This window comes from Miscanthus floridulus, chromosome 7, assembly GCF_019320115.1.
Source record: "Miscanthus floridulus cultivar M001 chromosome 7, ASM1932011v1, whole genome shotgun sequence".
Taxonomy (NCBI): Eukaryota; Viridiplantae; Streptophyta; class Magnoliopsida; order Poales; family Poaceae; genus Miscanthus; species Miscanthus floridulus.
Window position 1 is genome coordinate 87,135,266 of NC_089586.1, and position 22,961 is coordinate 87,158,226.

Genomic DNA, 22,961 nt, shown 5'->3' on the forward strand with positions numbered 1-22,961 from the left:
TGCTAACATACAATAGATCTCAACATTGATCCACAACGTCGTCTCACTAAGCCGCTAAGCGGTTTCAGGATCTGCGTGCAGCTCGAACACCGATTTCTCAATTCATATTAGCAACCGCGTGTTGAATATGCAGTTCTTGTACTCGCAAGTCGATTTCACATCAGCATCACATACTCGGCCTGTTCGCTGGTTGATTTTTGGACTGATAAGCCCGGCTAGTGCTGGTTTGTTGTGAGAGAAAAACACTGTTGGCTAGCTGATAAGCCCTGGCTGAAAGCAACAAGCGAACAGGCTGAATGTCTCTCGAGCTCTGTTAAAGTGTATCACTAAGCTGTAAGCTCGCGTAACTAGTTGGCTGACTACTTGTGGGACACCCCCACCTCCAAGATTTTACTCAACAGTGTAATGCTTACCAGTTACCAGAAACACAAACAGGACGGAAGACATGAGACGGGAAACAACGATTCAGAAAGCTAGGCTACACGATGCAGTACATGGTTGTATGTTACTGTCCTAGTTAGCTAACATACCTATCCAATCTGCGCTTTGCAAATTGAACAGCATAGTGTACTCATTGATACTGCGGTGCCATCTGGTTCTTGTCTGCTCAAGGCATGGTCTGTGGTATAGGATCCTGGTCAGTGTGAAATCTAGCTTAGCTGGACCGAATCTTCGTTTGTCCTCCGCACCTCACAGCTATTCCTTTTTGCTTTTCTTACTGGACTTAGTAAAGTTTGACAAGCAGGTGACTGCTAGAAGCACCACAGCAACGACAAAAACTGCAGGAAAAAAAATAGGGGAATTATGAAGATATCCGAAGGTCCAACACAAAACATCTACAAGACTGTTCAGTGGGGTTATAAACTTATAATGTAGATTTATATATATGGTTGGAATGATTGAGATGGATGTCAATAGCATACCAGCTATGGTGACAAATAACATCAGAGCAAGCCGGTATCGTGTTAGCCATGGGAGCTCTGTTTCGAGAGTACAGTGACGTTGGAATGTATGGGGTTGTCTTTTGATTGCGTGCCCATCCGAGAACTGCAGTTCAGATATAGGGAACTCTACACTGTGAACAGAACGACCCTCAACATCTTTTAGTTCAAGTTTAATCTGCAGAGGTACAGCGTTCCAATCAATTTCAATTGCTCCGAAATTTGGTTGGCCTGTAACAGCAAAACACAAATGATTTAACAGTACAAGTATAACCAAAACAGAACACAGCAGGAAATAAGATAAGCATAGAGAAATCTTAGCAGTGCCTTAAGATATCCTATGATAACATTTTACAGTTTTTTGGAGAGTTTCAGTTTTGTCCAGAATCAACAGCTTACTGGTTCAAAAAGAACAGAAAGGACCTTTGATCTTAAAAAACTAAGAAATTCAGTAAAACAAAACAAGCTATCCGACACTGATGGATTCATACTTACAAGGTTCTACCCAAGAAAGAGTTGTACCTGTTGTGCATGATTTATACAGGCAATTTGGGCTCAAAACTCGCATGGTAGTTGGTGTTAGTACTGCCAGAAGTCTCATAAGAGGTTGAAAAACTTCTGGCACAGCGTTGTCGACAGACTGGGTAAGACCACTCGAAGTAACATCGTACGACGGGTATTGAGCTCCACAGTCGAATCTGGTGATTTCTCCGAAATGGACATCCCCACTAATAAATATCACTCCAGGTCTCTGCAAATAGTCACACAGTCCATAGATGTTTCATAAGAGTAATGAACACATAAAACATCTGGTATCATGGTATCTTCTAGAAGACTCAGGATTCCTTCAAAAGTTAATTGAAGGAGATATGCTAGCAACTACTGCATTTTTTTAATTTTTTTTTGCGACTCTGCATTTTATTATTTATGGAAAGGCTTAGACCCTGAATAATAGCTTGTCCACAGGAAAGTAATAGTAACCAACCTTACTACTATCAATCAATCTGAACAGCCTTTCTCTCTCCCTTGGGAAGCGTGCCCAGGACTCCACATAGAACAAAGGCCCAGTAGTGGTTGAAAGATTAGATACTACCTGTACATTGGAACATAGCTATTATACAAATGGAAGTTACACTGCATATAGCATATAAAAAAATGAAAGAAAATGCAATTGCTTATTATAGTGAAAGCATTAAGACATAAAATATAGAGCGATGAATCAGTAGGATATTCTTTGCCCATTGAAGAGCTGCCAAATAGGTGAATGTATTATTCAAATTCCGTTACCAAATACAATCACATGTACCATCTGTTTTATTTGAGGGAAAAACAGCCTACCAAATAGTACCAGATACTTTATACTATCACTAAAATAAAACTTCTGGTAAGGTGTATTTCCATATACAGATTTCTGACATTATAAAAGTTTGTGAAGTTTTTTCAAAACTTCTATGCAGCCCATTAGTGGGAAACTAAGGTGTGCATCCAGAAAGCTCCATGGGAGTGAGTAGTTTAATAGCTTTTGCTGTGAAAACTTGTGGTATATGATTTCTATCTGACCATCTTTGGTTCCTGGCTAGATTAGTTTTTGAAGTACATTTTTTAAAGTTTTCAACAAGTATATATATATATATATATATATATATATATATATATATATATATATGTGAAATAATAGGTTTACCTGGATCGAAGATCCAATGATGGTGATCTCTGATTGAGGACCATGAAGCTCCCTCTCTAGCCACTGCCACTGGGGATCTCCCAGAATAGTTCCATCACTTAATAGCGGGTCTCTGTGATATCTGGTATCCAGCAAGATTACCTGCAATACATTGCTGTTAACTTTAATTCAAAATTGATGATAAAATACAATTTGCTACAGAAGGGGCAAAGGCACTAGTTCATATTTCTTTTATTTAGCCCGGATGGATGACCATTCTAGACCTTATACCACCTGTGGATACTTGAAATGGCTACTGGGATGATGCTTTACATTGATTGGGACATGCAAAGATGTAACATATGTGTATGTTGTAGCGATTTACTAAACTTATTAGGGCAATATCCGGTGTAAATTGGATAAATATCAAATATCCATAAAAATTAAAGATGTAACAAATGCGTATGTTGTAACGATGTACTAAACTTAATAGGCCAATATCTGTTGTAAATTGGATAAATATCAAATATCCATAAAAATTTTATGTGAAGTTCTCAAAGTTTACATATATAAGAGGAGGACATGCTCTATATCACTCAAAAATTTGAACCTAAGGCTTACCAGATATCAATGTATTTTTTGTCTTTGTATCCTGCAAACATAATTGACCTTGATCTTTAATTTTGCCCATTATCTATTCTTGAACACACACTTTCATATTGTTTTTATCTTGAGAATTTTTAAAATACAAAGCAATGACTGGATTCAAATTCACAGAGTAGCAAGTTATTGAAAACTTGGATATCATTAAATACAAAGTATCAATTGCTGAGATAAGTTTGCATTCAAGGAACAAATGACGAAGCCAAAACAGAGCTAAGGATAACCAGAAGGGATACATGATCCATTTTGAGAATTTGTTTTGAAGGAAATCTAACTAGACTCATAATAATGAAAAAAAGGAGAACATAGCAAAGACTTCAAGAATCACTGCATCATGAGTATGATGATGTGTTATATCACCCTATTTGAAAAAAGAAATTAGATAAACCTTCTCTAGTTAACAGCAAAATTGAACATGACATAAGAGACTAAACCTTCACACGTTTTCCTTCAGGGCCAAACATGTATGAGGCATAAACACCAGCTTGTTTCCTCCTAAACAAACAACAATAGAGTATTAAATTATCAGGCAGGGAGATTTCTTCCCTTGTTGACCGTTAAAAAATGAATAAGATTATTATGAGACATCTGCGGGTGTATGTCTGTATGTATGCAGATCCTGAAACTCAAACAGAAATGTCTGGTCACATCCTGGAAGAAGACTTTAATGTTACTGTGACCACAAAAGTAACAAGGAAATAACATTAGAGCAACAATGGCAATAATATTCCATCCTACCTTAAATTCCAATAAAGAAAGAAACTACAAACAAATGAAAAATGGAAGAAATTTACCAGAAAGTTGCTACAGCTATTGAACTATATTATGTTATTACAGAACAGAACAAGAGCAGAGATTAAAGAACGTAAAAAGAGACAACTCCTGCTGATCCCTCCAAAAAAAACTATATATATGTTAAACTTACAACAACAAAGGCCGGAGGTAAATAAAAATCTAAATGAGATCAAGCGTTATAGTGACTTGATAAGTTGATAGTGATCCATGTTTAGTTGAAATAAATGCAGAGCAAACAATAGAACTCACTTATGAATTGTATGATGGTTAAATGATATAAGAAAATTAAACAGATGTTTGAGTGTCCAAGTTTAAAAATGAATACCCCAAGTAATGCGGTGCTGATGAAATGCAGTATTTCCAGCGAAGGATGCTGTTTTCTAATGAGGAAAAATAGGTAGTGGGTGTGGACACAAGTATGTAAGACAGGTTGTAGGACAATGCTTTAAAGAAAACAAATAACATACCAATGTGCTCGGTCTGAATGGATTCAACAAACAATAACTACACAACATAAAAATGAAGAAAACAAAGATTAACTCCAGTGCTTCTAAGTGCATACCGTTTACTGTCTTCAGGTTCATCCAAGAAATCTAAGAGAAGCCTTTGAGTAATCACTTTCCCACTAAACTCTTTTCCTGCATCATTCAACCCATAATCATGGTCATCCCATGTTCCAATAACCTGCAATCAGTGAATTTCAGTAGTGACACCACACCAGTTTCCCATCTTTCAGAAGAGGAAAGAAGAAGCACTGTTGAATACTGTCCATAAGTGCAGCACATACGTCCGTAAACTGTAATCAACGAAGAGACAAAATGATACCATGGCCCACATATGGAGATTAAAAGTCTATCTAAAATGCCTTCTTCTCTGCCATAGAACCAACTCGGGAGTGGGAACTGGGGTGGGGAGTGCATTCTAGTGTGTGTGTGTGTATTCTATTTTATGTACGTTTGTCATTATTGTAATGCTGTATCATCAGCATATCCGTGCTACATCTTATTGTAGTATCAATATAACCCTCAAATCCCATGAGGCCATGACACGAAATAAGACAAAGCAATTAGTCAGGAGCAAATTAAACGAGCAGCTGCGATCGTCCATGGGGGGAGAAAACAAGGGAGGCCTGACCTGAGCGGTCTCCCTGAGCCTGGCGTACCCGGGCTGCGCCCTGGCGAGCTGGTACCGCCTCCGCAGCTCCTCCTCGGTGGAAGGGTAGAAGCGCGGCGCGTTCTTCCAGGGCCCCACGGTGCGGTCCCTCCCGAAGACCCGGAACGGGCGCTTGTTGTCGCCGTAGACGTTGTCCCCGAGCCAGACGAACACCTGCGGGCCGAACCCCACGACGGCGTCCCAAATGGGCTGCACGACGAAACAATCCCCGTCACAACCAATTGATCGAAATGCGCGGGCATGGCCGCGTGGGGCGCGGCGTTCCGTCGACCACCTGGGGCTCGCTCTGGTTGGCGCAGGATCCGAAGGCGATCCTGGACACCACGGCGTCGGGGTCGGCGCGGGCGGATGAGGACAGGATTATCAGGAGGAGGAGGAGGAGGAGGAGAGGGAAGGTGGTGGCCGCCATTGCCGGTGGGGAGCGACGGACGAGCGTGCCCGGCAGCGGGCGAGACGAGGCGCCGAGACGGCGAGGAGAAATTCTCAACTGCGGTAGCCGGGAGGTGCGCAGGAGAGACATCAGAGATGGGATATCCTAATTTCCAAGGAGCCGGATCCCAGGCAGGAGAGGCAGCAGAGGCAGAGGCAGAGACACCACACCAGTTTTAACTAATTATTAAATTAACGCGGTGGAACTGTGTGGAAATCCACTTGCGATGTTGCTCTTCTGACCATTCCTTGGTTAACAAACCACGCCACGCCGTGATGACGTTTCTAGAGAACAACATGCAGGGATTTGCAGTGTCAGGCTCATCGAACTTCCTTTCAGCAAATGTACCCCTTTAACCTATGCTGTTGCTAGCAATTTGGGATTTGGAAATCGTGTCGTTCGTCAAAAACAAAAGACAAGGGGATTGGAAATCATGCCACCGATCTACTCTACTACGTACTTTCATGGTGAATTGATGATCATGTCTTTGCTTGCCTCACGACCTGTTACGAGAGACTTGGGTTGGGACGAAACTGCAGCAGCCTTTCCGGCTTTTGCAAAGGATGGGAGCCAAAAGGCGTGATCCGGAGTGAAAAAGCTGCCAACTTGCTCTGCCTAATTTACGTTTCGCCTTTTGCTTGGGATCATCAAAGAACTTTGCAACATGTGCTAGCAAGTTTGCAGCAAACTGCGGAAGGCATCACGTTGCTATTCATGCTGAAGTTTCCATTTCGAGCTGGAATATTTCCAGAGTTATCACCTGTGTTAAGCAGAGATAAGCTAGCTTTTACAGAGGATCAGAACAGTACTCCTTCACTACCATTGCAATTAACATGAGAGAACCTAGTTCCAAATATTTATTGCCAAAATGGCTCGTGGAGCACTGCACCATTGCGTACAGGGACATCATTCTAGTAAAGCTTCAGCACGAAGCAAATTATCAGACGCTTTAATACTTTATGAACGCTGCAAAACCAGCCTAAGGCATCTGATTCCAACAAATACGTAGCAGCTCGACGATGTTTTGAACGCCGACGAGTAAATTTATGTTTGTGCGTCTAGTCCGGATGGTGTGCTCGAGAACACGGGGGTTTATACTGGTTCGGACGGAATGTCCCTACATCTAGTTTGAGGCTACTCGTGTTACCGGCACTTGTTCGTAGTATGAGTTACAAACGAGCGAGAGAGGAAGAAGGTCCGAAGTCTCTGATGGAAGGATCGAATGGAGTTGAGTCTAGTTGAACTCAGCTCCTTTCAGCGTTGAGCCATTGCCTTTTCGCGGGGCGTCCTCTTTTCCCTTTTATAGATGAAGAGGAAGGCGCACTACACGAGAGAAAGAGAAAGCAAAAAAGCGAGGGAGAAGAAGGTCTCCAGAGTCGCGGTGCCCTTCATCTCCTTCACGCGGGTCCCGCCGGTCCTGTGGATGATGACGGGGACGGCTCCACATCGCGACCCTGTTCACCACCGGCGCCACACGCATCGTCAGCCAGTAGTGGCACCCCATTCCATCCAGGCGGGCAGCATGGTCAACAGGTATCTCTGACGGAAGTCATGCGAGGATTAGATAGCACAACATCGGCACGCCCGACACTATTGGAGACGTGAGTCCTCAGGTATGGCCCGTCGTGGCCACGGGTCACGTCAAGACATGCCCACTCCTTTTCTGATGTCAGAAGTTGACCTTGGGTTCGTACTCTTAGACCCATAGTGGTTGGAGGTGGTACGGACCCCCGTCGGGTGAGGCAGAATCCCCCTTCGAGGGGTCTGGCGAGGCGAGGTCCGTGCCTGAGGGGTCGGGCGAGGCGAAGACCACGCCCGAGGGGTCTAGCTAGACGGAGCCCGCGCCCTTGGGATCAAGCGAGACAGAGCCCGCGCCCGAGGGGTCTGGCGATACGGAGCCCGCGCCCTCGGGATCAGGCGACACAGAGCCCGCACTTTCGGGGTTGGGCAAGACCCAAATACGCTCTTGACCATCCGTGTTAGTTAGCGTTCATGACCATCAACCTTCTTCTGTCAGGTATCCCTAATATTGATACCCGGCAGTAGCCCCGAGCCTGCGGAGGAGTAGGATACTCCTTCAAAGGTTTTTTCAGGTGGAAGGATTATGAGGGTCTTGATCTCCCTTTGTGGGCCACAAGATGTCTTGGTAGGGCCGCGATTCCTTTCCGTCGCGTTCGGACTCTTTGGTGCACCCGCGAGATTCGGGGGGGTCGGAAAAGATCTCTCTTGATTCCAATCCCCCTAGGATCCGATCGATCCGCCATTGTCATGCGACCGCGTATTCGGTCTCCTTGCGAGTCCAACTTCCCCCGAGCCCCCGCGCGTAGCAGGGGTCCGATCGAGGGGTCAGCTCGTCTTGTGGTCGTTCTCCCTCAAGCGTGCCATGTTTTCCTCGATGGACGAATCATGGTGCTCGGTGAGCTATTAACGGGCTAGTCTGAGTGGGGCCCTGGCTTCCCATTCACGGGGGTCTAGCATGGGTCAGCTGGTGACCGACTCTAGATTCCTGATGGCCAGTCCATATAGTTCTTAGGCCCGTTCGACCGGCGTCCCAAGGGCTTGTTGCCTTTCTTCGAGAAAAAATCATGGACCGTGCACCGTCCAAGACTCAAACATGGGCCAGGATGCCCGTAGCGCTCGTGCGCCTGGTGCTGGCCTTCTAGCGGGCCCATCCTTAACCACCCCTCACTCTAAAGGTGCCCTTAGAGCAGTTTGTAAACCCCGTCGGTGGGCCAACTTTCGAACTCCTGGGCCTTAATAGGCATTGGGAGCATTTTTAGCTCCGTATGCCTCCATACCTATGGCGGTTTTCGGCCCACTGAGGGGGGTGAAACCGTCGTCCCGGCGCGCCCTTCGAGGGGGCAGGAGGGGGTGGCGTGTGCACAACTCTCGAAGAGGCAAAGTGACGAGTCACGGTAGGCGCGTCAACCGAGGTAGACGGTTCGCCTCTTGCTCCCCCTTGCCCTATAAATAGGGGCCTTCCCTTCATCTCTGGTACGCTTAACCACAACCTCATCTTCTCCGCTTTCTTCGCCGCTAGCGCCCGAATTTCTTGTCCTCTCTCTTCTGCCGTCAGCAAAGTTCTTCTTCTTCCACTCTTGCTTCCCCATGGAGTCATGGTAGGCTCTGATGTCACCCCACACGCGCGTGGATGGCCTCGTCAAGCGTGGTCTTCTCCATGGGAGAACCGAGGCAGTGGAGCGGCTTCATGCCCGGTCATGAGGGAGTGCGTCACCGTCGCCCGATGGCTACGTTGTGTCCTTCGCACCCTTCCATGAGCGCAGAGTCATGATTCCTCTCCCCCCATTCCTTCGGGGACTATTGTACCACTACCAGATCGAGTTGCAGCACCTGCATCCCAATGGGATCTAGCACATCACGACCTTCATCACGCTGTGCGAAGGGTATCTAGGGATCGAACCCCACTTCAAGCTATGGAGGGTACTTCTTCTCTGTCTCCCTGCAAAAGAAAAGGGAGAGAAGCAGGGACCTATCGTGTCGATGGGATGTGCAAGTATCCACCTCTGGGGCCACCGGTACAACCGAGTACATGACCTGTCCACTATCGAGGGTCCAACAAAGGATGGCACACGCTTCGATTCTACATGAAGAACAACACCACTGCCCCCTTGCTGGACTTCACCGGACGCCTAATCGAAGAGGTGCCACCAGTGTGGTGGTGGGGACCCCCCGAGAAGGAAAAGAAAAGGCTCTGCGACCTCCTAGACGCCATCGCGCTCCTGAAAAACCATGGTCTTCGTGGGACTGGTGTCATCGGGGCATATCACTCGAGGAGGGTGGCGTCGCTGATGGCGTGCACCCTCCCACTGTATGGGATGACGCCTGATGCGTAGCTCAGCAGGACTATACTCGCCTAGGGACCACTTCATGACAGTGAGGTCACACAGCGCATCAAGGAAGCGACAGAGGAGTCTGACGCCATGTTCCCAATCCCGGGACATCCCGTGATGTGGCTAGACGCAGGCTTCGTCGAGCTACCCGTGAGGTTGGGCTTTCAGGCCTCTATCGCGCTGCTTCTAGAGCATGCGGTTGTGAGAGCAGCAAACCGCACCACAGACGAGAAGAGGAAGATGAAGAAAGATGAGGAGAAGGTGAAATGGCGAGCGAAGCAGTGGGCGAGGCTAGACCGAGGAAGGCGGCGACAAGGTTCGGAAGAGGAAGTGGAAGAAGAGGGCGTTGGTTCCGAGTCGCCCGTCCAATGGGATGAGCTGGGATGAGGGGATGAGGACCCGTCATTGCCGTGGAAGGGACCCTTCCTGTGGCATGCCCTAGGGAAGGAGGGGGAGGACGCGCCCCTGGAGCCAGCGAAATCAAGCCAACCCACTTCGTCTGGGCCTTCCGAGGCGCCCCCAGAGCCAGTAGGGACCGTCCTCCCCGCTCTGTCTGGGCCATCCGAGTAGAGGGAAGGTTTGAAATGGGAACACATCGACGAGGCGCGGTCGGGGTCGGGCAGACCGGCCCCAAAATGTCACTGTCCGGTGGAGTCGAGGTGAGTAAAAAACTTCTTTGCTCCTTCACTCTTAATGGATTTTATCGTAGACTGATCGTCGTGTCTTTCATAGTGTTGATGTAGGCAGGACTCTCCTAAGGCTAGCACCGAAGAAGAGCCTCGCCCTTCGACAGACGCGCCAGGAGATGGCTGGCATCACGCCGAAGGTGAGCGGGAGTGGTGCCGGGGGGCCATGACGTTGATTGGAGGGGTGTAGCCGATGGCTGCATCCGCGGGGGAGCAAACGGAGGAGGGCGCATCCCCGTGGTGAATGGGGCATGGCTGGGTGTGGCCACGAGGTCATAGGCAGGAACGGCGTAGCCGGGCCATCATCCGCGCGGGTGGCCACGACATCACAGGCAGAAACGGCGTAGCTGGAGCTGTCATCTGCATAGGTGGCTGCCTCTGTGGTGGGGCGGATGGAGGAGGATGCACTCGAGGCATCCGTGGTAGACGTAGCATGTCCAGGTGCTGCCACGATGTCATAGGCGGAGATGACGTGATCGGAGCCATCGTTTGTGTAGGTGGCCGCATCTGCGGCAGGGCAGACGGTAGAAAGCACACCCGAGGTGTCCTTAGTGGATGTGGTGACAGGTTAGGCCTCCGCGTCCATGTCACCCACCCCCTCTACTGCCGAAGGGGCGCTCCGAAGGAGTTGCTGCCGCAAGATGGGTCAGTGCCGCTTGGGATCGGCATGGAGCCATCCTGGTCTCTGGTCTAGGTGGGTGGTGACCCACACATGTGGGGAGGATCCCATATCCAATGGGCAGACCGACGGGACCCGGGGGCGATGCTTTTTTCCCTTGATGACGCCGTGGAGGAGAGGGAATGGGGGAACATCCACACGGAGGTTGGGACCATGGTTCATGCCCTGACCACCGCGCTGAGCTTGTTGTGTGACGTCATCGCCCCGGTTGGCCAGGTATGATGTGATCATGTTTCCAACTGTCTTTTTCCTTTTTCGTGCCTCTAAGTCTTGTCCTCTCCGTAGTCCCTTATGGTCCGTAGCCGGGAGAAGTCCCAATTTCTTCGTCGGGAGAGGGATGTTTGGGACCGCCTCGCTGAGGAGACGCAGCTGTGTGAGGGACTAGCCGCATAGCTTGCTGCCACTCGTCAGGAGGTGGGTGAGCCTATCCCTACCAACCAGGAGCTAGCCGGCCTTCGAGCCAGGGAGGTGAACACTCGTGATCATGCCCGCGAGGCCGAGGAGAAACTCACGGCCCTGATTGATAGGGCACGCATGGATGTCATAGAATCCGAGCGGCTATGGAAAGAGTAGGATGATTTGCTCTGGGCCATAGAGGAACTCCGCACGGAGCACGACTTGGCTCACCAGGAGCACGCCGATGCCCAGCAGCGGATCTACCTCCTTGAGGGCGAGCTTGAGGGAGAGAGGGACCTAAAGGTCGCGTCTAAGGGCGTGGCCGCCAGACTCGCCACGGAGGTCAGCCAGCGCCAGGAAGAGATCTAGAGCATGGAGGCTGAGGTGATCCAGCAGCGTGATGAGGCACGCAAGCTTTGGGCTAACGTGGATGATAAACCTTCGGTTTCCCTTGTTGTCTTTCTCCCTAGAATCTGCTGTAGGCCTTTTGACACGGTCGGTATGTGACTCAGATAGGTCTCGATGACAAGCTTGGGGCAAAGGTGATGAAGAGCCGTGGCCTGGAGAAGGAGCTCGGCGAGGTGAAGGCCTCCCTCCTAAAGGAGAGCGATGAGCATGACACCCTACGTGTCGTCGTCTAGCCAATCTACGACGACCTCGAGCTAGCCTCGGAGTAGGAGACGAGCTCGCTCATGGTCCGCACTATTCGGATTATGGGTCGTGCGCACAAGATCACGAGGGATGCCATGATGAACGCGCTTCGCTTTGGCGTTCATCGATCATTTGCGATCGCTCGTTCTCACTACGAGAACATTGATCTGGCGACAATGAGCTAGGGCTTCATGCCTGGTTACTCCAAGATAGAGGAGATTGAGGAGTCGATGGCCCCCCTAACGTAGGACCTATCTATCCAGATTGAGGATGAGGTCATCCCCCCAAGGGGTTAGTGAAAGGTCCTAATGGCTAGAGAGGGGTGAATAGCCTAATAAAAATTTCTACAACAACACTTAACCAAATGGTTAGACAATTATGAGGCGAAGCGAGTGTTGCGCTAGCCTACTCAAAAATGCAAGCCACCTACCACAATTCTAGTTTAGATAGTGTCAATTCACACAAGAGCAATGACACTACCCTATGTTAGTGTGCTCTCAAAGGCTAACTAAAGAGCCACACCAACCAAGCATGCAAGCTCTCACAACTAGCTACACTAAAGAGCTTGTCAACTAGTTTGCGGTAAAGTAAAGAGAGTGATCAAGAGGGTTATACCGCCGTGTAGATGAATGAACCAATCAATCACGAAGATGAATAACAATGATGACCAATCACCTCGGAATCAAATGATGAACACAATGATTTTTACCGAGGTTCACTTGCTTGCCGGCAAGCTAGTCCTCGTTGTGGCGATTCACTCACTTGGAGGTTCACGCGCTGATTGGCATCACTCGCCAAACCCTCAATAGGGTGCCGCACAACCAACACAAGATGAGGATCACACAAGCCACGAGCAATCCACTAGAGTACCTTTTGGCGCTCCGCCGGGGAAAGGTCAAGAACCCCTCACAATCACCACGATCGGAGCCGGAGACAATCACCACCTCCGCTCGACGATCCTCGCTGCTCCAAGCCGTCTAGGTGGCGGCAACCACCAAGAGTAACAAGCGAAATCCATAGTGAAACACGAACACCAAGTGCCTCTAGATGCAACCACTCAAGCAATGCACTTGGATCACTCCCAATCTCACTATGATGATGAGTCAATGATGTAGATGAGTGGGAGTCCTTTAGCTAGGCTCACAAGGTTGCTATGTGCAATGAAAATGTGCAAGAGTTAGCCCTTGAGCCAGCCATGGGGCTATAAATAGAGCCCCCATCAAATAGAGCCGTTATACCCCTTCACTGGGCAAAACGCGCTCTGACCGGGCGCTCCGGTCATACTGACCGGACGCTGGCCCTCAGCGTCCGGTCGCCCGATGGACGCCACGTGTCATCGCCTTCAAACGCTGTTCGTCAGATTCCAACGGCTATGACGCTGACCGGACGCAGCAGCTTCAACTGACCGGACGCTGAACCCCCAGCGTCCGGTCGTTTCCAGTAAGGTACCGACCTCGATCGGACGCGTCCGGTTAAAACTGACTGGACGCTGGAACCTCAGCGTCCGGTCGAGTATAGTAAGGGTCGAATCCTGGTTTTCCTCGACTGGACGCGTCCGGTCCACCTCGACCGGACACAGCCAGCGTCCGGTGGTAAACCCTAGCCACTGTACCGACAGTCAACGCGACCGGACGCAGGCAGTCAGCGTTCGGTGCTTCTGGATCCAGCGTCCGGTCACTGGACCGACACTGGCATCAGCTCTGTTCTCACTTCTATCTTCTCCACCCTTGCTCCAATGTGCCAACCACCAAGAATTTGCATCCGGCGCAATAGAAAATAGGCATTTCATTTTCCCGAAAGCGCCGAATCCATCTCAACCCTACACACACCTTGTGCACATGTGTTAGCATATTTTCACAAATATTATCAAGGGTGTTAGCACTCCACTAGATCCTAAATGCATATGCAATGAGTTAGAGCATCTAGTGGCACTTTGATAACCGCATTCCGATACGAGTTTCACCCCTCTTAATAGTACGGCTATCAAACCTAAATGTGATCACACTCTCTAAGTGTCTTGATCACCAAAACAAAATAGCTCCTACAAGATATACCTTTGCCTTGAGCTTTTTGTTTTTCTCTTTCTTCTCTTCAAGTTTAAGCCCTTGATCATCTCCATGCTATCACCATTGTCATGTTATGATCTTCATTTACTTCTCTACTTGAAGTGTGCTACCTATCTCATGATCACTTGATGAACTAGGTTAGCACTTAGGGTTTCATCAATTCACCAAAACCAAACTAGAGCTTTCAGTTAGTTAGTTAGATAGACCAGGCGGCAAACTTGTAATAAGTACACAAATTTTGAACTTTTGTTATGGCCGAACAGACTTTTGGTTCTTCTCCCCTTTTTGTATAAAAAGGTCAATGCGATCCGACCCCTTCTGACATTAAGGTTGTAAAGCTCGGGGTGTAGGCGAAAAAACTCTGATCATGCTGGTGAGCAGAAACGCCGTAGCCGCTGGGGCGTAGGTTTCTTACGGCCCAACCAGTTTTAATCAGCGTTTGTATCTGCAACTCTTGCTTCTAGATCTTAACATAAGGAGGGGTCAGGCCCAAAGAATGTTTCTAAATAGATATATTCTTATCTTATCAGCCCCCGAGTGAGGCCTGATCCCTTGCCGTTGCTAGGGTCGGGTGTCACTAAAGATCGAGGAAACAATAGCGAAATCGATAAGAGAAAGCGTCTTTGCATTTTAGAAATATCATTCTCAATTTTCGTAAGTACATGTATAGACTAGGGGTAAAAGCGATGTAGGTGCTCGATGTTCTAGGCATTGGTGAAGACTTTGCCGTCAATGGACTTGAGCTTGTAGGTTCTCGGTTAGAGCACCTCCGCGATGATATACGGTCCCTCCCACGGTGGAGAGAGCTTATGGTGGTTCTTGTTGCTCTAGTACTGGTGTAACGCTTACTGGTACTTGGCCGAGCGGAGGAGAACAATGTCGCGTGCTTCATCAAGCAGATCCATGGTGTCCTCAAGGGACGTCTTGGCTCCCTGCTTGCTGTACTTCCTGACCCTCGACGCTCCATAGTCGAGGTCGGTCAGGAGGACCGCTTTGGAACCGTAGACCATGAAGAAAGGCATGTAGCCAGTCGCCTGGCTAGGGGTCGTCCTCAAGCTCTAGAGTATCGTAGGAAGTTCCGTAGCCCATCGTCCACCGAATTTTTCAACGGGTTGAAGATTCTACGCTTAAAGCCTTGCAGGACCATGTTGTTTGTGCGCTCAACCTACCCGTTTGTGCGGGGGTGCGCCATGGCGGCCCAATCAACATGGATGTGGCAGTCATCACAAAATTGGAGTGTTTTTTTCCCGGTGAACTACGTGCCGTTGTCTGTGAAGATGGAGTTTGGGACTCCAAAGCAGTGGATGATGTCAAGAAAGAATTGCACGGCCTACTTGGATTTGATCACAAAAATTGGACGAGCCTCTATCCACTTTGTGAACTTGTCCACGGCAACAAGCAAATGTGTGTAGCCCCCGGGCGCTCTTTTGAGGGGTCCGACCAGATCTAGCCCCCAAACCGTGAATGTCCATGTGATAGGGATCATTTGGAGTGCTTGGGCCAGCAGGTGGGTTTGACGAGCATAGTACTGACACCCTTCGCAGGTGCGCACAATTTGCTCGGCGTCGGCCACCGCGGTTGACCAATAGAAGCCCTGTCAAAACACGTTTCTAACCAAGGTTCTAGGTGCGGCATTGTAACACCCTCGGTGTTATGCCCTAAACAAACTACTAAATCATGTCATGAGCATCATGTTTATGTGATAATGTATGTGATAGAATGTGTAGATAACATTTTTGTAACTTCAGATGATCAATAAAAATGTTAAATGATAAGCTATTCCATAACTCATATGTATCAAGTAGGGTTTAAAACTAATTTTTATTGAACAAAAATGCTATAGAACATATATGTGACGCTAGATAAAGTTTGGAATATGAACTTTGTAGATGACAATGAAATACTTGCCATGGAAAAATAATACTGCTAGCTAACATATCTAATAGCCTAAAAATGGAACTTGAAATCAAATTTAGCTCAAGACCTAGAAAAATTCTTAAGTCCAATAACAGTATGGCAATGCTATGTTGGTGAATTAATTCTGGAAAATTTAGCTAAAGGTCGGTGCTATGTTTTGCTCCTTATGGTAGCCTAATGTACCTCCTTCAGCATGGTCAAGGTGGTTTAGCCACAACCGAGTTAGATGAGTGTTGAGAGATGATTTAAAATCTATGCACGAACACAGTCTCGGGCTGCCTGGCCTGTGCGCGCGGCCGCTCTGCGTCGCTGTGCCATGCTCGCCCATGCTGGACTAGCTGATGCTGACTTGGGGCTCAGTCGTGGCTTGGCTATGGTCTAGCTACGGCAAGCCGCCACGCCTGCCGCTGGCCGCCTGCCCGGCCAGTTGCTAGCCACTTCACCCTGACGGCCGCTGCTGCCACTCTACCGATCTGCTGCCCCAGCCACTGCTGCACTGCTGCTTCCTTACCTCATGCTATGGTGCAGTCGCTACCGCTACTGCTCGCCTCACCACACAGTGGCCTTGTCCCTGCTGCCGGTGCCATCGCCTTACCATTTATGGCACTGCGGCCACACATGTCGTGCTCGGTTGTGGGCGCACGCATGTTCCCTCTGGTCATGATGGCCCGTGGTGCTTGCACGTGTGCTGACTCGCTAGTTGCCAGTTGTGCCCCGCCAAGGCGAGGACGAGCTGAGCTCTGACCTACCCCCTCCCCTCTCTCTTCTCTGCTGCCATGGTGGACTGAGCCACACCATTAAAGCAAGCAGGGAGAAGTCACATCGCCCAATTCATTGTGTCTCTGGCTCTACCATCAAGCCACCTAGCCGACCGTTCCCACCTCGCCTTGAATGGTGCCTGGCCGAGCTTCAATTTTGGAGCTTTTCTTCACCACCATGCTGATAATGCCGAGTCCCCCATCACCGAGGGTAGCTCCCATCTGACCACCTCGAGCCAAATTGGCTGCATCGCTAGACTCGCCTCGAACCCCTCTTCGCCCTGCGCGCCTTAGCCGAACCTCTACCACCTCACCGTCATCGCTGACGCTATCGTGCCACCATGGTGAGCTGCCGCACGGTTTGGCCGCACGTGCCTAGCCCTCCACCATCGTCCTCTGCTTCAACCGTCGCTTTGGCCTAGTCCATAGTAGCCTCTTGATGCTTGCGCGCTTACCAATTAGGTTTGTAGCTGCCCTAGCTCACCGGAATAGTGGCACTACCATCGCGGATGGCCGCGCGCTGTTGCAGCCTTTCCCCGGCAAGTCATGTCACCCGCACCGACACTTAGCGTAGCCACTCGGGTCAGATATGGTGACCGGCCTGTTAGGTGGGTTGGTGTAGGTCCCAGGTGGCTGGCACGGCCGTGCTGTGTCACCACCGTCTTGCCGCCATGCGCTGAGTCACCGGGGGTGCGCGTGGGGGAATTCCAGAAAAGTCAAGGGGTTAAGTGAGAAGATTTTAGAGAGGGGGAAATAGTATTAGGGCTTAGGTGTGATTCAGAAGAAAATCGGGGACTCTTTTGCAAAAATGCCAGCGTGCGGGTTTTTCCCACCATGGGTTGGCCTCACGTGGGCCGTGGAAGCGGGCCGCTGCGCGCGGGCACGCCGCGTCGCATGTGGGCCACGCGGGAGATTGGTTTTTCTTTTTCTAAGAATTTGTGAATGGTTTTCTAATTTAATTCTGAGCTGATCTTTGGTAATTAATATAAATTCATGTAGGTGTCCAAAAATTACGAAACAAATTTTGTTAGGTTCCTAAAATTGTGATCTATCTATTGTTGTATTTAGTTCATGTTTATATGTGTTGACACTAGGAGCTATTAAATCATTTGAAAGTGCTTCATAATATTAAATTAATTATTGTAGGAATTTTTGTGGTGAATTGATGATAGTTTTGATCCTAAAATTTTTATAGCAGTTTATTATATTATGTGCTTACTGTAATTTTTGTAGCTTTAGAATAGACTAAGCATTAGGGTAGTTAAATGCTCTTTGTTTCAATATACATTAAATCACTAGTAGAAATAAAGATATATCCTTAAATTGCCAAGCTAAGGTTTGTTAGTTGAACCCAACACTTTGCTTGATGAAAATGATAGTTAGCTTAGTATCTTAGTTATTAGAGCTATCTTAGTAGCTTAGTATGTGTATTCTTATTTTAAGAGTTGCTATTGCCTAAATGCTAAGTGTTGCATCTTCATCACATGCATGTAGAGAACGAGTTGGCGGAGATCGTGACCACCGGTGATCACGAGTTTGAGGAGATCATCGGGGAGTATGAGGAGGAGATTCTTGTGCAGGAGGAGGTCCTAAAGCCACCACTGACTAACTCAGTTGACACCGCGCCTGCCTAAGGCAAGCCCCGGTGCATAACCTCTATTTTATAATTCACCGTATATATATGTGTTGTGCATTTATGTTACAAGAATTTTATGGAAACCACATGCATAGATATACCTGTCCTAAGAGTCTTACTAGTGCAGGTTCGAGTAGATGTTATGCTTACGTCATCGGTAGAGTGAGTAACGTGCTGTTTGTCACAATAGGGGATTATTATTACTCTCATAATAAAATGATGAAAGGAAAAATGGAGATAAGACTTGGATATAGTATGGGTATTGGTGGGTGTAACAGGTTGTGTCCCACGGCCAACGGGGCTTAGCTTGGTTACACTATTTTTCCTGTTCATGTCGATTAAGGACTGTCTATTGCTGTGGATGGTAGTTAGGTCATAGACTTATTATCCTGAGCACATACTTGCTTATAGGAGCGGGAAGGCTCGTTACGCTCTTGTTGTGGGTTCTGGCTCTTTTCGAACCAACTGATTGGAGGCGGGGAAAGGTGGAGGTCTAAGCACCATGCTAAGACCGGGTCTTAAGTGTGGGGGCTTGGAGTCCAAGTTTGGATGGGGACCTGAACCCCGTGACAGAAGTGGAATGGGTTGGTCTTGTTTGTGCCTGGGGTACAAATGGGGCGTGTGTTTTAGGGTACCCAGCTAGAATACATTGGTTCATGAATTGTCATTTCTGTGAGACGGTACGACTTGGCTATGGTCTAGCACCATAGTAAGAATTGCAAGATGAAAGATGGTGAAATGGTTCTGATTGCTCAACCCTTGCTTGAAAGTAGAACATGTGCTTACGTAGAATGGTTAGCTAATGAAGTAATCATGACTGCTAATAAAACTTGACTATAAGGATGAACTATTAATAATGCTTTCCGCAAAAAAAAAAGAAAATAACAAACCCATATTGTCTATCATATCCTTGAGAGTCGAGAAACTATTCCCACTAGTCGGGTAAGTCTTGCGAGTACATTGTAGTCAGGGTTTATTTTTACTTCTGTTGCAGGTGCAGCTTGAGGAGTAGCTCTTGTGTGGAGAATTCATCTGGTGAGCACAAATGGATCCTTGTATCGTTTTCACTAGATGTTTATTTTTATTCCAATGTTTAATTATCACACTCTAAACTCTGGTATTGTAATAAATAATTTCCAAGAACTCTTGTTGTATGAAATGGACTAAGTATTATAAGCTCATACTCATTATTGGATTTTGGATGTAAAACATGGATTGTTTCGAGTTCTCCCTTGGGGTGTGCTCGACGGAACTGACCGATGTAGCTCACTTTCGAGGTGCTTAATGTCTAGTGGAAGAGGAGCACCTCCAAAAGCATGTTATTTCATACGGTTCTACCATAGGCATGATGCCTGTAGACCCACCATGGATGTCCTTCAGCAATAGCCTCCCTTGTGCGATGGGGATGCAATGCTGTAGGATCTTAGTGTGGCTTCACTTGTAGAGCTCCCCCTCAATAATGACGAAGGACTTGGCGCAGCATGTGAGCCGCCGGGCATCCGTTTTGTCCGTCGGGAGCACCTCACAGAGGAGGTAATTGAGGTAAGGTGTCCTTCAATCAGCTAGAGGGTCAGGCTCTGCCACTAGATCTTTGTCAAGCTCCATGACTTCGGGGTCAGAAGGAGCCAATGGTTGGTCAGCCCTAGAGCTCAGGGCAAGCGGCCCATCACTAGTCTATTCTCGCTCCTCGTAGCGGATTGAGGGCCTGTACTGATCGCTGGTGAAGACGTCCGTCGGCATCGGCTCACTGTTGGATGCCATTTTTGCTAGCATATCGGTCGCCTCGTTGAACCACCTCGGGATGTGGTTGAATTCGAGGCCATCGAACTTGTCCTTCAGCTGATGGAATTCTTGGCAGTACATAGCCATCTTGGTGTTGTGGTAGCTTGACTCCTTCATGACTTGATCGATGACTAGCTGTGAGTCGCCTTGGACATCAAACCATCGGATGCCCAACTTGACAGCGATGCGTAGGCCGTTGATTTGGGCCTCGTATTTGGTCACATTGTTGGAGGTGGGGAAGTGGATGCGAACCATGTAACTCATGTGCACTCCAAGGGGTGAAACAAAGACTAGCCCCACATCGACGCCTTTCTTCGTCAGTGATCTATCGAAGTACATCGTCCAGTACTCTTGGTCGACTGCTGCTAGTAGCATCTGGACCTTGGTCCATTCTGTGATGAAATCGTCCAGCGCTTGGAACTTGATGGCCGTCCGAGGGGCATACAAAATGCCCTGACCCATTAGCTCGAGTGCCCACTTCATGATTCTCCCTATGGCGTCCTAGTTTTGGATGACCTTGCCAAGAGGGAAGGACGTCACAACCATCACTAGGTGTGACTTGAAGTAGTGACGCAACTTCCTCTTGGCGATTAGGACGACGTACACGAGCTTCTGGATTTGGGGGTAGCAAGTCTTGGAATTGGACAAGACTTCGCTAACAAAGTATACGGGACACTGTACCTTGAGGGTGTGTCCCTCTTCTTCCCGTTCCACCACCAGGGTGGCGCTGACCACTTGCATGGTGGCTGCAAGGTAAAGCAGGGGTGGTTCCCCATCAGTCGGCGGGACCAGAATCGAGGCTTTCATTAGGATTTCCTTGACCTTGTCAAGTGCCTCCTGAGCCTCGGGCGTCCACACAAATCGGTGGGTTTTCTTTAGAAGCTAATATAGGGGCAGGCCTCATTCACCGAGGTGTAAGATAAAATGGCTAAGAATGGTGAGGCACCCCGTAACTCGCTGTACTCCCTTTAAATTCTAAATCGGGCCCATCCCCATGATGCCTGAGATCTTCTCCAGGTTGGCTTCGATGCCACGCTCGGAGACAATGAACCCAAGCAGCATACCCCTTGGGACCCTAAAAATGCATTTCTCAGGGTTGATTTTGATGATGTTTGCCTAGAGTTTCATGAAGGTTTGCTCCAGGTCTGCTACAAGTTGGTCAACCTGTTTGGACTTGACCACGATATCATCTACGTAAGCCTCAACGGTTCGCCTGATGATGTCCCCAAAACACTTGAGCATGCAATGCTGGTATGTAGCCCCTGCGTTTTTCAAACTGAACGGCATCGTGATATAGCAGAACAATCCGAATGGGGTGATGAAAGAAGTCGCGAGCTGGTCGGATTCTTTCATCGCAATTTTATGGTACCTGGAGTATGCATCAAGGAAGCAGAGGGTTTCGCACCCCGAGGTCGAGTCGACTACTTGGTCTATATGTGACAAAGGAAATAGATCCTTTGGACACACCTTGTTGAGACTTGTGTAGTCAACACACATTCTCCATTTCCCATTCTTTTTTCGTACAAGGATGGGATTGGCTAACCACTCGGGATGATACACTTCCTTGATGAATTCGGCCACCTAAAGCTTCACGATCTCTTCGCCGATGGCCCTGCGCTTCTCCTCGTTGAAGCGACATAGGCGCTGCTTTATCGGCTGAGAGCCTGGCCTGATCTTCAAGGTGTGCTCGGTGACTTCCCTCGGAATGCCTAGCATTTCTAAGGGTTTCCATGCAAAGATATCTCTATGGCGCGGAGGAAGTCGACGAGCGCGCTTTCCTATTTGGAGGAAAGCGTGGTGCCGATGCGCACCACTTTGTCCTCAGAGCTGCTGGGGTCTATGAGGACCTCCTTGATGCCCTCCACAGGCTCAAAATATCTAGTCAACTGCTTGGAGTCAGATGCTTCCTCGGCAGTCCCCTCCTTGATGACCGTGAGCTCCTCGGAGGCGATAATCGCTGAGGCGTGCTCGCAGCACTTAACCTCGCACTCGTAGGTGCACTGGAAGGAGGTGCCGATGGTGATGACCCCATGCGGGCCTAGCATCTTGAGCTTCAAGTAAGTGTAGTTGGGGATGGCTACGAACTTCATGTAGCACGGTCATCCCAGGATGGTGTGGTAAGTTCTATGGAACCCGACCACCTCAAAGGTGAGGGTCTCCGTCCTATAGTTGGCCGGATCCCCAAAGGTGACGGGCAGGTCAATTTGCCGGAGCGGTATGGCTTGCTTCCCCAGCACGACACCGTGGAAAGGCGCCTTGGTCGGTTGGACACCCGATCGGTCGATGCCCATGGCATCAAGCGTCTCGACGTACATGATGTTGAGGCCGCTTCCCCCAACCATCAGTTCTTGGTGAGCTGCTTCATGCCGACGATCGGGTCGACCACAAGCGGGTACCTTCCCAGTTGTGGGACGCTCTTTGGGTGGTCGGATTGGTCAAAGGTGATGGGGGACTCCGACCACCGGAGGAAAGATGGCGCGGCTGGCTCGGCCGTGTAGACCTTGTGATGCGTGAGTTTTTTTGCGACGCTTGGAGTTGTAAGCCATCGTCCCACCAAAGATCATGAGGTAGCCGTCCAGTGTCAGAAAGATGCCATCCTTCCCCTCGGCGTCGTTGGAGCCACCAGACAAAAAACGCTTCATGAGGGCGCAATCCTTGTACACATGCTTGACAGGGAAGGTGTGGTTTGGGCATGGCCCTTCGAGTAGCTTCTCGAAGTGGTCGGGTGCACCCTCGGCAGGCGCCCGATTGCCTTTCCACTCGGTAGGGGCCATGAGCGAGCCCCCATGCCACTGCTTGTTCTTTATCTTGTTCTAGCGGTTGGAGACGCCCTCGTCGGTGTCCTCGTCCCGCTTCGCTTTGCCCTTGGGGCAG

The 22,961-nt window shown here is 48.8% G+C and overlaps 2 protein-coding genes across 2 annotated transcripts; both read right to left on the reverse strand.

Moving 5' to 3' along the window:
• Positions 1–257: 257 nt before the first annotated feature.
• Positions 258–5,644, reverse strand: LOC136463707 (uncharacterized). Its single transcript, XM_066462689.1, has 9 exons — positions 5,510–5,644; positions 5,197–5,424; positions 4,625–4,746; positions 3,702–3,762; positions 2,626–2,766; positions 1,927–2,034; positions 1,464–1,692; positions 924–1,172; positions 258–779 (listed from the first exon to the last, which is right to left on the reverse strand). The coding sequence occupies exons 1-9, from the start codon at positions 5,642–5,644 to the stop codon at positions 697–699; spliced, it is 1,356 nt and encodes a 451-aa protein (XP_066318786.1). The 3' UTR covers positions 258–696.
• Positions 5,645–21,288: 15,644 nt separating this feature from the next.
• LOC136465810 (uncharacterized) lies at positions 21,289–22,429 on the reverse strand. Its single transcript, XM_066464401.1, has 3 exons — positions 22,229–22,429; positions 21,899–22,138; positions 21,289–21,363 (listed from the first exon to the last, which is right to left on the reverse strand). Exons 1-3 carry the CDS (start codon positions 22,427–22,429, stop codon positions 21,289–21,291), a joined length of 516 nt encoding a protein of 171 aa, XP_066320498.1.
• Between the last annotated feature and the right edge of the window lie 532 nt (positions 22,430–22,961).

Coding starts and splice junctions, on each gene's coding strand:
- LOC136463707 (XM_066462689.1), bottom strand. CDS start 5,644: ATGGCGGCCACCACCTTCCCTCTCCTCCTCCTCCTCCTCCTCCTGATA. Junction 5,425..5,509: donor CCAACCAGAGCGAGCCCCAG/GTGGTCGACGGA, acceptor TTCGTCGTGCAG/CCCATTTGGGACGCCGTCGT. Junction 3,763..4,624: donor GAACCTGAAGACAGTAAACG/GTATGCACTTAG, acceptor TTGTTTGTTTAG/GAGGAAACAAGCTGGTGTTT.
- LOC136465810 (XM_066464401.1), bottom strand. CDS start 22,429: ATGGTTGGGGGAAGCGGCCTCAACATCATGTACGTCGAGACGCTTGAT. Junction 22,139..22,228: donor CGGAGACCCTCACCTTTGAG/GTGGTCGGGTTC, acceptor ACTTACTTGAAG/CTCAAGATGCTAGGCCCGCA. Junction 21,364..21,898: donor GCAGCTCTGAGGACAAAGTG/GTGCGCATCGGC, acceptor GATGCCGTTCAG/TTTGAAAAACGCAGGGGCTA.